Raw genomic sequence first — 16,522 nt, 5'->3', positions numbered from 1 at the left:
GTGAAAGTCATATGCTGCCATATATTTTACTCTTAAGTAAAGCATAGTGTTAATTTTCTACTTTCAACTTGAATGTAGAGTGAAGAAAGAAATGAGAGGTTCCCTGACATAACTAAAAGAATACAAGTACTATGGAACATTAAAACTAGGAGAAAGATGTACTGATGTACTTGCACAGGATATATTTTCTACATATAAATATATCCATTCCAGAAATATAAATTGAACCCCTAATAGGAACTGGGCACTCTCTGTGATTTTTTTTTAAATACATCATCTCATTATCCCTATCTTATATGTGAGGAAACTGATAATCCTGAAAGATTTCAGTAGACTTGCTTAAATCACTTCTGGTATAGCTAGGATTTGAACTCAGGTCTCTAACCCCTTCTCCTATGGCATGGTTGTCTTGCCATTTAGAATTACTTATGGAAATTTAAGGGCTTCCCAGGTGACTCAGTGGGTAAAGAATCTGCCTGCAAGGCAGGAGACACAGGAGAAGTGGGTTCGATCCCTGGGTTGGGAAGATCCCCTAGAGGAGGACATAGCAACCTACTCCAGTATTCTTGCCTGGAGAAACCCATGGACAGAGGAGCCTGAGGGGCTACAGTCCATGGGGTCACACAGAGGCGGACACATCTGAAGCCACTGAGCACACAGGCATGCATGGAAGTTTAACCTTACAATGTGTATACTTCGTTTTAGGTATATCTTTTCTCTTAACGGTCTTTGTTTACTTTCTTGTGTTGCAGGCTACAACATGATTCATTTTACCCCACTGCAGACTCTTGGACTGTCCAGGTCATGCTATTCCCTTGCTGATCAGTTAGAATTAAACCCTGACTTTTCAAGACCTAATAAAAAGTACACCTGGACTGATGTTGGGCAGCTGGTGCAAAAATTGAAAAAGGAATGGAATGTTCTTTGTATAACTGATGTTGTCTACAATCATACTGGTATGAACTTCATTAACTGCTTCTATTAATTTTAACGAGAATATTGTATGCTAATTATTTCATTCCTTGCTGTTTTATTTAACAAATCTTGAAAACACAAGTAATGATTAGGTGTCCTTCAGTTTAAAAAATGACTTGAGATAGTATCACTTTTTTTTTCAAAGAAAGCAGTATTAATTGAAGATATAATTAATACATAAGTATTTTACATGTAATGATTATAAAAACAGAAGTATGATCATAGGAAAAAAGCCACATATTTCAACTTACAATATTAATACTTTCCAGAACGACAAATGAATCCTGTATAGCGATAGCTCTGGTACCCTAGCATATATTTGGAAAAAACTGAATGATGTTATTTGAAGAGAAAGCTAATGGTAAATTCTTAGAACTTTATTGTATCTTTTACATGTTAACATATGTTACTACCGTTAACCTGTCTTGGGTCCCAGATTTCTTTCCAATATCCAGTTCCATAAAATACGTTCTAAGCTTCTAGATGCTGTTCCTCAGAAACATCAGCTGTCATTGCAGCTGGGCCTGGAGGAGCCGCTAGTCCTGATCAGAGTGCACCTTGCAAATACTCTCTTCTATTTGCTGTGGTATAGAGAAGTCAGAAAACCACTGATTTACATATGTAAACAACAAGGATTCCAGGTGGTACAAAACATTTAACAACAACAAAAAAATCTCTGCTGTGTCATAAAACCATTTCCCAAGTAACCATAGCAACTATGAAGATATTTAAAAGCTCAAAGATTCAGTTCATCAATATAAATAATAATCTCTAACTATAATAATAAAAATTCAAAGTTAGACAAAGTAGGTATATTCTAAAGTGTGTTGTTTCCGCCTGCACCTGAAAACTAAGCATCAGGGTTCACAGTGAAGACTTCCTAATATCCAAGAATTCAATATTCTTCACTTGAAAATTTGACATTATTGATAACCACTTTGACATCTTTTACTATTATTCATATCAAATTTATCAAACCACATAATGGAATTATACAAATTATGATATGACTTAGGCATCTGTAACAGAGAGACAGAAAAATATAGTAACATAAGACTGAAATTATACTTATTTCTATAAAAAATTAAGTAGGCATTCTAAGATTGGTGTGGTAGCCCACCCGTTATAGGGCACTGAGTTCTTTCTCTCATGATGCTCTGCTGTCCAGCACTTTTGCTCCCAACTCTTCATCAAACATAGCCACTCCAGCTCCTGATATCACCTTCTACCCAGTGGAAATGAGGAAAGGGAAGTAATGTCTTTTAAGGGCCTGATCTGGTGTATGTATCACTCCTGCTCACATTGCATCAGATGGGGTTTTGTCTCTTGTCACACCTGGCTATAAAGGAGCTTGCAGTGTAGTCTTTTGCTGGTCAGCCATGTCTGTCACTGAACCTTGAGAATTCTGTTACTAAAGGGACAGAGTGAGTATAAAATTTGGGGTACGGTCACAGACTCTGTCAGAGACTATTTCTAAAGCATTTGAGAGATTCTGTGTAATATAAAAGAAGTGAGCATTACTTCCACCTTACTTGAAAAGTGTTGCATATCATAATATCTTTCCCACAAAACAGGTTTTCATTAAAAAGTTACTTTCCAGGGGAAGTCAACTTCCAGAATGGCAGTATGAGTGCTTCACAGACCCTCTACCCTGCAAAACAGCTACAACTGGTGCAAATTATTTTTAAAAAACCAGTCTCTGAAAATTGTCCTAAGGGTATTCAGCATATAGAGAGACCCGTATTCAAGAAAATCTATTAAATCTCAAAAAGAGTAGTCAGTCTATGACATTTGAACCACAACCCACTCCTCCCTCTGTCCCCTGCCTCAGATCAGAGTGACGATATGTCTGTTCCTAGCAGGTGCTGTAAGGACACCAGGCTCCCCTTCTCGCTATGGTTGAAAAATGCAGGTGTCCAGCATTTCTTGTTTTCCACTTTCAGCACTATATTACAGAAACTACTCTAGGCAAGAGCGGATGAGCGATCTGGGACACCCTTCCCCCACCCAGCCCCCATTTATAGAGAGAAAGTTCTACCCCATGCACAGCAGGTCAGGAATACTGAACCCTTGCACAACTTGCTTGTGGGGTTGGGGTTCCACACCTGGAGAGCTAAGCCAAGAAAACCGGAGGCCACTGTCTCTGCTACCCGCGGGGGAACAGTGACATGGATGTTCTGCCCAGGGGAAGAGATGTGCAGTAGAAGCAGAGCCAGAATGGAATAACTTTACCTGGCACATAGCAGGGGAAGCTCATGCCCGTGAGCGCTGTTGAAAGCAGTGGTAAACAATCAGGAGAAGGCTGGTATCTTCATGAGGGTAATACCCTATGCCGTAGGCCAGCTAGTAGTCCAACGGAGAGAACCAGGAAAGAGACAGTAAAGCAGAGCCTTCCTACGGTCAGAACGGACTTCAGAGACAAGCTTCAAAGACTACCCCTGCCAAAGGACCCAGATTTAACTGGGTCATATTATGGTACAATTTATGCTCTGGAATCTTATAAAAAATCATAGCACAGTCAGCCTCAGTAACAGCTCAGGAGAGTAATAGCTGAGTGTTATAGCTGATACCAATAGAAGCAGACAGCTTAATTCAGTTCAGTTCAGTTCAGTTCAGTCACTCAGTCGTGTCTGACTCTTTGTGACCCCATGGACTATAGCACTCCAGGCCTCCCTGTCCATCACCAACTCGCGGAGCTTACTCAAACTCATGTCCATTGAGTCAGTGATGCCATCCAACCATCTCATCCTCTGTCATCCTCTTCTCCTCCTGCCTTCAATCGATCTTTCCCAGCATCAGGGTCTTTTCAAAAGAGTAAGTTCTTCACATCAGATGGGCAAAGTATTGGAGTTTCAGCTTCAGCATCAGTCCTTCCAATGAATATTCAGGACTGATTTCCTTTAGGATGGACTAGTTGGACCTCCTTGCAGTTCAAGGGACTCTCAAGAGTCTTCTCTAACACCACAGTTCAAAAGCGCCAATTCAAAAAACTCCCTCTAGCCTAGACATCCCTAGGGAAGAGGGTTCCATAGCTTCTGAGGCACTGTATCCCCTAATTTATGGTTTGTTTTCCCTTGTGTAAAGAGCATCAAGCTGGTTACTAAGTTTTGTTTTTTTTTTTAATGATTTTAAAAAAGTATTTATTTTTGGCTGCTCTGGGTCTTTATTGCTTTGCACGATTTTCTCTAGTTGAGGAAGCTACTTTCTAGTTGTAGTGCTCCCTCTTCTTGGTGCAGTGACTACTCTTTATGTATAGTCAAGGGTATGGTTTTTCCAGTAGTCGTGTAAGAATTTGAGAGTTGGACCAAAAAGAAGGCTGAGCACTGAAGAATTGATGCTTTTGGGTTGTGCTGCTGGAAAAGACTCTTGAGAGTCCCTTGGACTGCAAGGAGATCCAACCAGGCCATCCTAAAGGAAATCAACCCTGAATATTTATTGGAAGGACTGATGCTGAAGCTGAAGCTCCAATACCTTGGCCTCCAACGTGGGGAGAATGAGTTGACAAGAGAGACAGAGTAGACTCATTGTTGTTAGTTAAAAGCCCCTTTGGGATGATGGTCATATATTTATAGTCTTTAATCTGCCCTATTGTGTGGGATTTCCCCACTGAACTGAATTGGTAAGGTGCTGGCTTGGAGTATGCTGACAGCCAGTTTTAGAATTCTGGCAGACGAGAGCAATAAAAAGACTTGAGGGACAGAAAAGTTTTAGATGAGTCTATCTCTAAGTTGGATAAGAAAGAAAATGAAGAAAGGAAGAGGGCTGGTGGGTTGGGAAAAGTCAGAAAGGTCACTGAATTGAATCTTGATAAGATCATTGTATAGATTTTGTTGTTCAGTTGCTCAATTGTGTCCAACTTTTTGGGACCCCATGGACTGGAGCACACCAGGCTTCCTTGTCCTTCATCAACTCTTGGAGCTTGCTCAAAGTGATGTCCACTGAGTCAGTGATGCAAAAATAAAAAAGAATAAAAAAAAAAAAAAAAAAAAAAAAAACAAAAGCGCCAATTCTTCAGCACTCAGCTTTCTTTATAGTCCAACTCTCACATCCATACATGACTACTGGAAAAACCATAGCTTTGACTAGATGGACCTTTGTTGGCAAAGTAATGTCTCTGCTTTTTAATATGCTGTGTAGGTTGGTCATAACTTTTCTTTCAAAGAGCAAGCGTCTTTTAATTTCATGGCGGCAATCACCATCTGCAGTGATTTTGGAGCCCCCAAAAATAAACTCTGTCACTGTTTCCGCTGTTTCCCCATCTGTTTGCCATGAAGTGATGGGACCAGATGTCATGATCTTAGTTTTCTGAATATTGAGCTTTAAGCCAACTTTTTCACTCTCCTCTTTCATTTTCATCAAGAAGCCCTTTTCTTCTTCTTTGCTTTCTACCATAAGGGTAGTGTCATCTGCATGTCTAAAGGTATTGATATTTCTCCCAGCAATCTTGATTCCAGCTTGTGCTTCATCCAGCCCAGCGTTTCTCATTATGTACTCTGCGTATAAGTTAAATAAGCAGGGTGACAATATACTGCCTTGACGTGTTAATAGCTTAATAGACTTGACAGCTTAATAGACTACCTCAGAGGCTACACACTATGGGGGAAGTAGACTTCCCTAAAATATTCCAGACAAGCAACCCAAAAGACCTAGAGGGCATGGGATCAGTATCCAGATTTTCTGCAATCATATTATCTAATTACCAGTACCCAGCAAATAATTGAGACATGTAAAGAAACAGCAAAGTGTAACCCTTACACAAGAAAAAAGCAGGCAATAGAAATCACCTTTGAGAAGTCCTAGATGTCCTACTTGAAACAGACTTTAAAGCAAGTATTATAAATGTATTTAGAGAACTAAAGGAAACCAACTTAAAGCTGTAAAGGAGGATTTTATGATGATATCCCATCAAGAAAGAATATCATAAATAGATTAAAAAAATTTTTAAAGACCTAAATGAGAATTCTGAAATTGAAAAGTAAATAACCAAACTGAAAAATTCAGTGACCGCTGTTCAGCAGTATACTTGAGTTGACAGGAGAAAGGATTAGTGAACAGTGACTATGCAATGTAAAGAACAGAAAGAAAAAAGAAAAAAAAATGAACAGAGCTTCAGTGGAATGCAGGATTTGGAAATACCAGAAGGAGGGGAAAGAATGGAAACCTTCAGCATCAGTTTACACATTCTAAGACTCAGGAACCTTCAAGAACCCTAAACAAAAGAGAACCACGCTCAGACACATCATAGGAAACATTTTGAAAGCCAAAGACTTAGGGAATCTTGAAAGTAATATCTTGAAAGAAGGTATTGTCAGAGTCCAAAAAAAAAATTCAAATATATTCTGTCTACATGCCACATACTTTAAATTCAAAGATACAAATAGTTTGCCCATAAAAGGATGGAAAAAGATAAACCTGAACTGTTAGCTTGGAAGTCCCTCTCTGACCACTGCTAAGACAGCTTAGCCTTGTACATGCACAAGGTCTTCCAGACTGCCAGAGGTGAATGTGACTTGTTTTTAATGCCAGCTTCCTAGAACTCACCCTGGGTCAGGGTGTACTTCATTGTTCACTCAGTGTTTGGTTAGAGGTTGTATTTAAGTCCCTTTGCCAGGGACTTTCTGTCCTGTGTTGACGGGTGTGTATGTGGTTTGAGGAATGCTTTCAAGTCTAATGTCCTTCCAGGATGCCCCTGAGTAGGTGCCTAGCACACATATCCAGCCTTTCCAAACCCCATAGTTGCCAGTGGTCCCAGTAGGGTTCTTCTCAGCAATCTCTTTCCCTGGTTCTCTCTATGAAATTTCTGGTCGTTCTAATGTTTTTCTTGTATCATGGAGCTATTAGCATTCTCTTAACTGCGCCTCATCAAGGTCTCTGTTATTTTCAACAACACTGTTAGGCACAGAGTTCTCCACTCACTCTGCCAAATAAATTCAGTCCTTTCAGGCAGAGCTCTTCAACCTTAATGCCTGTCATGCCTCTTGAGCAGAACACCTGTGCCACTGCCCACTTTTCCTGGGGCAGCCATTCTGACTGTATTCAGGCAGGAGGCATCAGTCTCTGATCTTCTTGGTTGTCTCTCCCATGTGGAACCTCCTCCTTATGAGCAAGCTCCAGGTCTGGGGGGCAAGTAGAGCCTCAGCATTCTGGGCCCCCCACAGCTCAAGAAGGACAGTTACCCTACACATTGGCATTTGGTGAAGGAAAAGAGTCAAGGTTTTCTCTGCCTGCAACCTGGAATAGAGCTTTTACAGCTTGGAGCTAGAGGGAATGAGAAACAGGCAGCCTCTGTCTCCCAGAATGAAACTAACCCTAGACAAGGAGTTGGGAGGAGAGGGCATTGCCATATTGGCCACATCTGCCTGGAGTAGAGCAACAGGGGTAGAGCTTCCATAACACGTAGATGGTTGAGTGAATAAGGGAGCAGAGTGTGGTGGGAAGAAAATGAGAGTGTGGGGAGAAAGTGGAAGCAGTAGGTGCAGGTTGGTTTTCAAGGTGTTTGGTCTTGATACTAATAGACGCTGCAGAACTTCGGAAAATAACTCTATTTAGATAAGATGTGTGTTTGTATTCATAGCTTTGGGGAGGTACAAGCATATTTAAAGATCCAGAAGAAAGAATCTCACCTCCCTCCCCCTTCAGATAACAAAAAAAGACATGATATGTAGGGGGGGAAAATATAAATGACATTTTGGATGCAAAATCTAGAATCTAGAGCTAGATGGGGCTGAAGAAGGGTCTATCACTTAGGAGACCAGAAGTAAGAAGGAGGAGCTTCGAGGGAGAATAAATTTCAGGGGCTCTTTTCCTGCCCTACAACTGAGCAGCCAGACACTGAGAAGCCTAAACCAGAGCTGAAGATGCAGGTAACTTTCTGCTTTAACAAGGTCAGAGAACTTGAAGTCAGGGCAAAAGCCCAGTCTACCTTAAAGGGAAAGAGGTCCTTTGGGTTTAGAAGGAGCATTCCAAAATATTGTTCTCCTAAGGACCACCAAAACAGGCAGAGGACAAGACCCTTCTTAACTCCCACCATAATAGTAAATATGATGATATAATGAATCAGTGTTGATCCTATTTACTGTTAAAAACTCTTACAACAGAAAAGAAAAATGTATGGTGAAATAGATGATAGGATACCATAACCAAAAAGTTGTTTTCATACTACTACAGTATCATTATAAAATATTGATATCTAACATATAAGAAAATGAGTGACAGATGTTGATATTTTATTTCAGCTTTAAACCTAACTTCAGTCTAATTACATGATAATCCTTTATGTTTCCTTTTTCTTTAAGCTGCTAATAGTAGATGGCTCCAGGAACATCCAGAAAGTGCATATAACCTTGTGAATTCCCCACACTTAAAACCTGCCTGGGTCTTAGACAGAGCACTTTGGCATTTATCCTGTGACGTTGCAGAAGGGAAATACAAAGACAGAGGAGTACCTGCTTTGATTGAAAATGATCATCAAATGAATGTCAGTATGTATAGAGGAATACCACACTTTTAGTACATAATTTCTAAAGTATAAATTAAGTGTCCTTTCGAAGATCATTTAGAACCTGTCTTTTAAGGTGCTAAATAATATTTAGTAAAATGATTTTAAATATGTGTTCTAACTATTAATATTTTTCAGTGCATTCGAAAAATAATTTGGGAGGATATTTATCCAAAGATTCAACTCTGGGAATTTTTCCAAGTAGATGTTCACAAAGCAGTCGAGCAATTTAGAGGACTTCTTACACAAGGTAAAGGTTATACACTAGAATGTTACTATCAATTTTAAGAAATTTACTATTACTCTTCTCTTGGTTAACACAGTATTAAATCTGTTATTATTATATGGTATTTGTGTTATTTTTGATGTTCTAACACTATGATTCTGGAAGCTATCTGTGAGTTAGCAGAGATCTGTAAAGGCCATGCCATTCAGTTCAGTTCAGTTCATTCGCTCGGTCATGTCCGACTCTTTGCGACCCCATAGACTGCAGCACCCAGGCCTCCCTGTCCATCACCAATCCCCAGAGCCTACTCAAATTTATGTCCATCGTGTCAGTGATGCCATCCAACCATCTCATCCTCTGTCATCCCCTTCTCCTCCCACCTTCAATCTTTCCCAGCATCAGGGTCTTATCCAGTTAGTCAGTTCTTCGCATGAGGTGGCCAAAGTATTGGAGTTTCAGCTTCAGCATCAGTCCTTCCAATGAATATTCAGGACTGATTTCCTTTTGGATGGACTTGTTGGATCTCCTTGCAGTCCAAGGGGCTCTCAAGAGTCTTCTCCAACACCACAGTTCAAAAGCATCAGTTCTTTCATAATAAACAATTATTTCCCTTGGGGACTGCTTCTTATATTGATTCCTTAGCAAAATGCTCAGAATACCATACAGCTCAATATACATTTGTTAAATGAATGTTTAACATGGCAGGTAAATAGAACAGATTATTTCAGCCGCCAAAAACTTGAAACAGGCTTCAAAACTGAGAGATGTGATAGTCTTCTGTTGGCTAATGTAGGAATCTTAACTGAGGTAGTTGATGGTACCTCAGTTAACTTAACTGAGTTCTAGTTAATGGTACCTACCTTTAACACTGGGCTTCTCAGGTGGCATTAGTGGTAAAGATCCCACCTGCCAATGCAGGAGATGTAAGAGACATGGGTACCATCCCTGGGTCGGGAAGATCTCCTGAAGCAGGGCATGGCAACCCACTGCAGTATTCTTGCCTGGAGAATCCCATGGACAGTGGAGCCTGGCAGGCTACAATCCATAGGGTCGCCAAAAGTCAGACATGACTGAAGCCACTTAGCATTCACATGCGCACCATTAAGGCCACCTAACCACTAGTGGACTGACTCAGATACTAGCCAGTAGCAAAGGTAAAGAAACAAATCTCCAGTTGAGGACAAAATTAACCTTAAGAAGTTAATCACTGTGTCACTGACAAAGTAGGATAGGAAAAACCATGCCAAAAGAGAAATTAGGATTTTTTAGGAAGCTAATTAGAGAAATTATAAAGAATATATCTACAGTTAGTATAGGACAACCTAAGAGCAAGGATCTCTGAAGGCTCTTAAAATAAGAAATCCTCTTCCTTATCCAGAAAGTTGAGCTTAAGTAAGGCCCAGAAACACTGCCTTCAAAGTCAAAGTCATTATGTTTGAGGCCCTGGAAGCTTCGGGTCAGGTTCACTCTTCTAGCCTTCACATTTGTGTAACATCTTAATACATGAATTTTTAATATTATCTTTCCTTCATGTTTTATCTTACTGAAGTGCCTCCATTTTCCCTTTCCTCTGATATTTATAAACTGTATTATTTATTTGCAATAATGTATGCTCATAGTAAAGAAAAAAAGCCAAACAGGACAAATATATAATAAATAGAATATGTAACTTCCTCTCCTCCAAAATCTACTTACTAGAAGGAACTATTATTTAATAGTCTCTTGTGTTTCTTTTCAGACTCTTTTTTGAAAGAAATTCCAATTTTATATAGTTAGGTACTGTAAATTACATTCATAAGTTTTATATTTATATCTATTTTATACACAAATAAGACTGCAGTATACAGACTGTTTAACAAGTTGTTCTTTTAGTTGACAACATGATCTTATTACAGCTAATTATTTCTTTTTAACTTCTAGATAGCAATACACTGCTTTAAAGTACTTGAATTTCTTTTAACCATTTTGGTAAATTATTTGTAGTTCATTTCTCATTCATTCATTTAATACATATTTATTGAATCACCTATTATGTGCGAGGCACTCTTCCAGGTAGGGGGATTCAGTGGTAAACATAGCAAGCCCTGGATCTAGAATAACTTATATTCTTACAAGTGATACTATAGAAAATAAATCCTTGTGCATGTTAACTTTACTTGCTTTGGGACTAAATCAGTAGGACAAATTGTTAGATAGAATTCATAGGTCAAAGAGTATACAAATTTAATGATAAATTTGTAATAGATGTTGTCAAATTGCTTTTCAATACAAGTTGTACCAGTTTATGTTATCACTAACTATAACATCATCAACATTAGATACCATTTAATCTTTGTCAATAGGCAAAATATTCATTATTTTTATTTTTATTTCTTTGGTTATGAATGAAATATCTTTTCATGTGTTAATTAGCCATTTATAATTCTTCCATTAATTGCCTTTTAATGTTCTTCCCCTATTTTTCTGTTGGGTTGCTCGTCTTTTTCATATTGACTTATTATAACTGGTGGTTCCTTATTATAGTAGCCTCAGCTATATCCTCCTATTATGCTGTTGATCTTTTAATCCTTGTTTTCTGTGGTTTCCTCCCCTCACTGTACCCAAATTTAATGATCTTTTCTTCTATGGCTTCTAATTTTACATTGTGCCTAGACCTTCAAACAACATTCTGTTTTCTTCTGAAAATCTTATTTACAGTTTACTTTTAAATATTTAATATACCTGGAATTTATATAAAGAAGATATTAACTTTATTTTTGTTTTAAAAAGTGATACTGGGTTGATATTCCATCCTTTTAAACTGGTTTGGGATACCAAGATAATACTTCATAATGTATAATCATATGCTGAATATTCATGGGCCTGTTATCTATGCTATTACAGTGATCTGTCTTTTAATCTAGCACTACTAATCACTTTTATAATATACACTGATTGTGTAGTTTTACCTCTTTTTAAAACACTTCTTGGCATTTTTCAGGTATGTTACTCTTCCAAATTTACCTCAGAAACTACATCTTTAAATCTATTTAATATTTGTTTTACTTTGTTTACACTTTTATAAGCCATTTCATTTAGAATAAGCCAGATATTAATTAACTAAAGTAAAATCAAACCCAGTGGAGGCAATCTTCCACTGATTTACTAGGAACAAGTTTCGGAATAAGAATGAAAACTCCCCCTACAAAGCATTTATTTACTTTTTTCATTTTTTATTATTATGTAAGAAGAGAATGCTAGTTGGTGAAAAGGAAAAAACAAAAAACAAACTTGTCTGCTTCTTTCAGAGAAAGTCAAGTTGTTAATAAGACTTAAGTTTTAAAATAGAAAGCAATCTTTGAGTAAAAAGAACTCCTAAAGTTAGTGTCTTTGGTAGCACCTGGGAAGAAAATGTATACCATCAACATCCTTAAGTAAATGTGTACCATCAACACTAGACCATTCAGGTGTGACCTAAATCAAATCCCTTACAATTATACAGTGGAAGTGACAAATAGATTCAAGGGATTAGATCTGATAGAGTGCCTGAAGAACTATGGACGGAGGTTCGTGACATTGTATAGGAGACAGGGATCAAGACCATCCCCAAGAAAAAGAAATGCCAAATGGCAAAATGGTTGCCTGAGGAGGCCTTACAAATAGCTGAGAAAAGAAGAGAAGCAAAAAGCAAAGGAGAAAAGGAAAAATATACCCATTTGAATGCAGAGTTCCAAAGAATAGCAAGGAGAGACAAGAAAGCCTTCCTCAGGGATCAATGCAAAGAAATAGAGGAAAACAATAGAATGGGAAAGACTAGAGATCTCTTGAGGAAAATCAGAGATACCAAAGGAACATTTTATGAAAAGATGGGCACAATAAAGGACAGAATGGTATGGACCCAACAGAAGCAGAAGATATTAAGAAGAGGTGGCAAGAATACACAGAAGAATTATACAAAAATAACCCAGATAACTATGATGGTGTGATCACTCACCTAGAGCCAGACATCCTGGAATGTGAAGTCAAGTGGGCCTTAGGAAGCATCACTACAAGCAAAGATAGTGGAGGTGATGAAATTCCAGTTGAGCTCTTTCAAACCCTAAAAGATGCTGTGAAAGTGCTGCACTCAATATGCCAGCAAATTTGGAAAACTCAACAGCGGCCACAAGACTGGAAAAGATCAGTTTTCATTCCAATCCCAAAGAAAGGCAATGCCAAAGAATGCTCAGACTATTGCACTATTGCATTCATCTCACACACTAGCAAAGTAATACTCAAAATTCTCCACGCTAGGCTTCAACAGTACGTGAACCATGAATTTCCAGATGTTCAAGCTGGATTTAGAAAAGGCAGAGGAACCAGAGATCAAATTGCCAATATTTGCTGGATCATCAAAAAAGCAAGAAAGTTCCAGGGAGACATCTATTTCTGCTTTGTTGGCTATGCCAAAGCCTTTGACTGTGTGGATCACAACAAACTTGTGGAAAATTCTTAAAGAGATGGGAATACCAGACCACCTGAGCTGCCTCCTGAGAAATCTGTATGCAGGTCAGGAAGCAACAGTTAGAACTGTGCTTGGAACAGCAGACTGGTTCCAAATAGGAAAAGGAGTACGTCAAGGCTGTATATTGTCACCCTGCTTATTTAACTTATATGCAGAGTACATCACGAGAAACGCTGTGCTGGATGAAGCACAAGCTGGAATCAAGATTGCTGGGAGAAATATCAATAATCTCAGATATGCAGATGATACCACCCTTATGGCAGAAAGTGAAGAAGAACTAAAGAGCCTCTTGATGAAAGTGAAAGAGGAGAGTGAAAAAGTTGGCTTAGAACTCAACATTCAGAAAACTAAGATCATGGCATCTGGTCCCATCACTTCATGGCAAATAGTTGGGGAAACAGTGACAGACTTTATTTTGGGGGGCTCCAATTTCACTGCAGATGGTGATTGCAGCCATGAAATTAAAAGACGCTTGCTCCTTGGAAGAAAAGTTATGACCAACCTAGACAGCATATTAAAAAGCAGAGACATTCCTTTGCCAGCAAATGTCCATCTGGTCAAGGCTATGGTTTTTCCAGTGATCATGTTTGGATGTGAGAATTGGACTATAAAGAAAGCTGAGCACCAAAAAATTGATGCTTTTGAACTGTGGTGTTGGGGAAGACTTTTGAGAGTCCCTTGGACTCCAAGGAGATCCAACCAGTCCATCCTAAAGGAGATCAGTCCTGAATATTCATTGAATGGAATGATGCTGAAGCTGAAACTCCAATACTTTGCCCACCTAATGGGAAGAACTGACTCATTGGAAAAGACCCTGATGCTGGGAAAGATTGAAGGCAGGAGGAGAAGGGGATGACAGAGGATGAGATGGTTGGATGGCATCACCGACTCAATGGACATGAGTTTGAATGAGCTCCGGGAGTTGGTGGTGGACAGGGAGGCCTGGCGTGCTGCAGTCCATGGGGTCACAGAGTCGAACGTGACTGAGTGACTGAACTGAGCATCTTTAGTGCCCTAAAAAATGTATAGAATACCTGAATACTAATTGAAGCAGAAAGGTGGGACTGGGGTTGAACTGGTAGGAATTGCTGTGTTCTTCTGCAGTGTTTTTTTTTCCCCCAGTCAGCATCTCTCTCTCCTCTTTACCCAACCCCGCCTCTCTGTCTCTTTCCTTCTCTCTGTGTGTGTGTGTGTGTGTTAGGTTTTTGCAGAAGGATACATAGGGAGGAAGGAAGGAATGCTTATGAAATAAATAGTTATTTTATTTTCTAAGAAAAAAACAATAAATTAAAAATATGAAATAAGGAACAGTTATAATCTCCTTATACATATCTGCATTTAAGATATAATATTTTCTTTCTTTCAGAAAATAGGAAAACAACAAGGCCTGATCCAAATCACCACCTTAAGATAATTCAGGATCCTGAATACAGACGGCTTGGCTGTACTGTAGATATGAATGTTGCTCTAGCAACTTTCATACCACATGAGTATGTTTTATATTTTACTACATACTAAAGAATAATATTACTTGTAAACCTTTACAACTATTCTGATTACATTTATGGTATTATTTTTATGCTATTTGTTAACAGCCTGAGTAGAAAATGAAATAAAGTAATTCACTATAACTACTACTTCCAACACATGACATTTCCCCTTTTGTGGTAAAAATGTATACAACTGGAAAATTTCTTAAGTCTTAATTAAGGTCCTGATGAATATATTTAAAGTTTCTATGACCCGTATTAGAAAAATTTCAAATGTAGAGTTTGTAGAACCATTAAATATTGCTCGTATTGCTTTATCTACTTCAAGCAATGGGCCAGCCGCAATTAACGAATGCTGCAATTGGTTCAGGAAGAGAATTGAGGAATTAAATTCAGAGAAACATCAACTCATGAACTATCATCACGAACAGGTTTTACCTACTTCTTTTGAACTGCTGTTTTTCTTTGAGTTTTAATACTGTTTTTTGCTGCTGTTATTGACATAAGTTCATGTTTTCTAGGCAGTCAATTGCCTTTTGGGAAATGTGTTTTATGAACGACTGGCTGGCCATGGTCCTAAACTAGGACCTGTTACTAGAAAACATCCTTTGGTTACCAGGTATTCCATTTTGTTTTCTTCTCATGAAAGGTTAAAAATTGAAAATTGTATTAAACTCTTAAAGTTAACCTAAATTTGAATTTCCTCTAATGTGTGACCCAGTATGTTTCTTAAATTGAAATAGCAGTTTTGATCTGGTAACTAGGTTTAATATTAGGGCTTCCCTGGTGGCTCAGAGGTTAAAGCGTCTGCCCGCAATGCCGGAGACCTGGGCTCGATCCCTGGGTTGGGAAGATTCCCTGGAGAAGGAACTGGCAACCCACTCCAGTATTCTTGCCTGGAGAATCCCATGGATGGAGGAGCCTGGTGGGCTACAGTCCAGAGGGTCGCAAAGAGTCGGACACAACTGAACAACTTCACTTCACTTCAGGCTTAATATGAATTAATTTTGTTAGGCAAATCTTTAGTTAGAGAAGCTATCATCAGTATGAACCAATTTATAATCATTTAGATTCATGTTTCTGGAGGACTGCATACTTACTAATAATTTCAGTGTTAAGCAAATTAAGCAAGTATTTAGCTCCTTATAAGTAATGTACAGCAGAGATCAGGCAACTGAAGCATAGTAAAAACTTTTGCAAAATAATGTCAATACCTTAGTGATTTTCTTAGTCATTCTATGAGATTTTTAAAGTTATTACTTAGAATGTTAATCAGATATACTATAATACTCACTCAATTTCTCAAACCCTACTAGATTTACTCAAAATTTCTGATGATTTTTTCACCTGTATTGAAGTTTATTTCTTATTTCTTATAAATGGTGTCAAACTAATCTATTCTATTCATTAGGGACAAAGTTTAATTTTAATGGTATTAATTCAGATTTTCCCCAAGGAGTTTCTCTGCATGAATTTCATACTTCATTGTATCTCCCTAGATATTTTACTTTCCCTTTTGAAGACATATCCCTTTCTGCAGAAGAGTCAATGATTCATGTCCCAAATAAAGCTTGTTTTCTGATGGCACATAATGGATGGGTAATGGGAGATGATCCCCTTCGAAATTTTGCTGAGCCAGGTATGTCTTTTTTGTTAACTTCTCTATGGACAGGGAAGTAAAAGTTCATGGCAAGCTCAGAATATAAATTGTTTGTTGATTTTGTTCCCCGAGTAGGCTAATGGTTTCTAAATTGTTTCACTGGAGATGCCAGAGGTGCATACAGTTTGAGAGAAGAGAACGGACTGACAGAATGAGATTCAGCTTCTTTCTCCTTCTTTCCTTTTCTACC

At 38.4% G+C, this 16,522-nt stretch overlaps 1 protein-coding gene across 7 annotated transcripts in view; it reads left to right on the top strand.

Moving 5' to 3' along the window:
- AGL (amylo-alpha-1, 6-glucosidase, 4-alpha-glucanotransferase) overlaps window positions 1–16,522 on the top strand; it is a 99,253-nt gene that overhangs the window by 36,946 nt on the left and 45,785 nt on the right. For all 7 annotated transcript variants that reach the window (XM_043460552.1, XM_043460551.1, XM_043460554.1 and 4 more), the window contains 7 exons: window positions 753–956; window positions 8,271–8,452; window positions 8,612–8,723; window positions 14,549–14,672; window positions 15,001–15,103; window positions 15,194–15,291; window positions 16,172–16,311. In XM_043460552.1, coding sequence (XP_043316487.1) covers window positions 753–956; window positions 8,271–8,452; window positions 8,612–8,723; window positions 14,549–14,672; window positions 15,001–15,103; window positions 15,194–15,291; window positions 16,172–16,311 — 963 coding nt within the window. The remainder of the gene's footprint in view (window positions 1–752; window positions 957–8,270; window positions 8,453–8,611; window positions 8,724–14,548; window positions 14,673–15,000; window positions 15,104–15,193; window positions 15,292–16,171; window positions 16,312–16,522) is intronic.

The sequence above is a fragment of the Cervus canadensis genome, chromosome 2 (assembly GCF_019320065.1).
Source record: "Cervus canadensis isolate Bull #8, Minnesota chromosome 2, ASM1932006v1, whole genome shotgun sequence".
Taxonomy (NCBI): Eukaryota; Metazoa; Chordata; class Mammalia; order Artiodactyla; family Cervidae; genus Cervus; species Cervus canadensis.
Note: the sequence above shows the minus strand (reverse complement) of the source record. Positions and strands in the feature narration are given on the sequence as shown.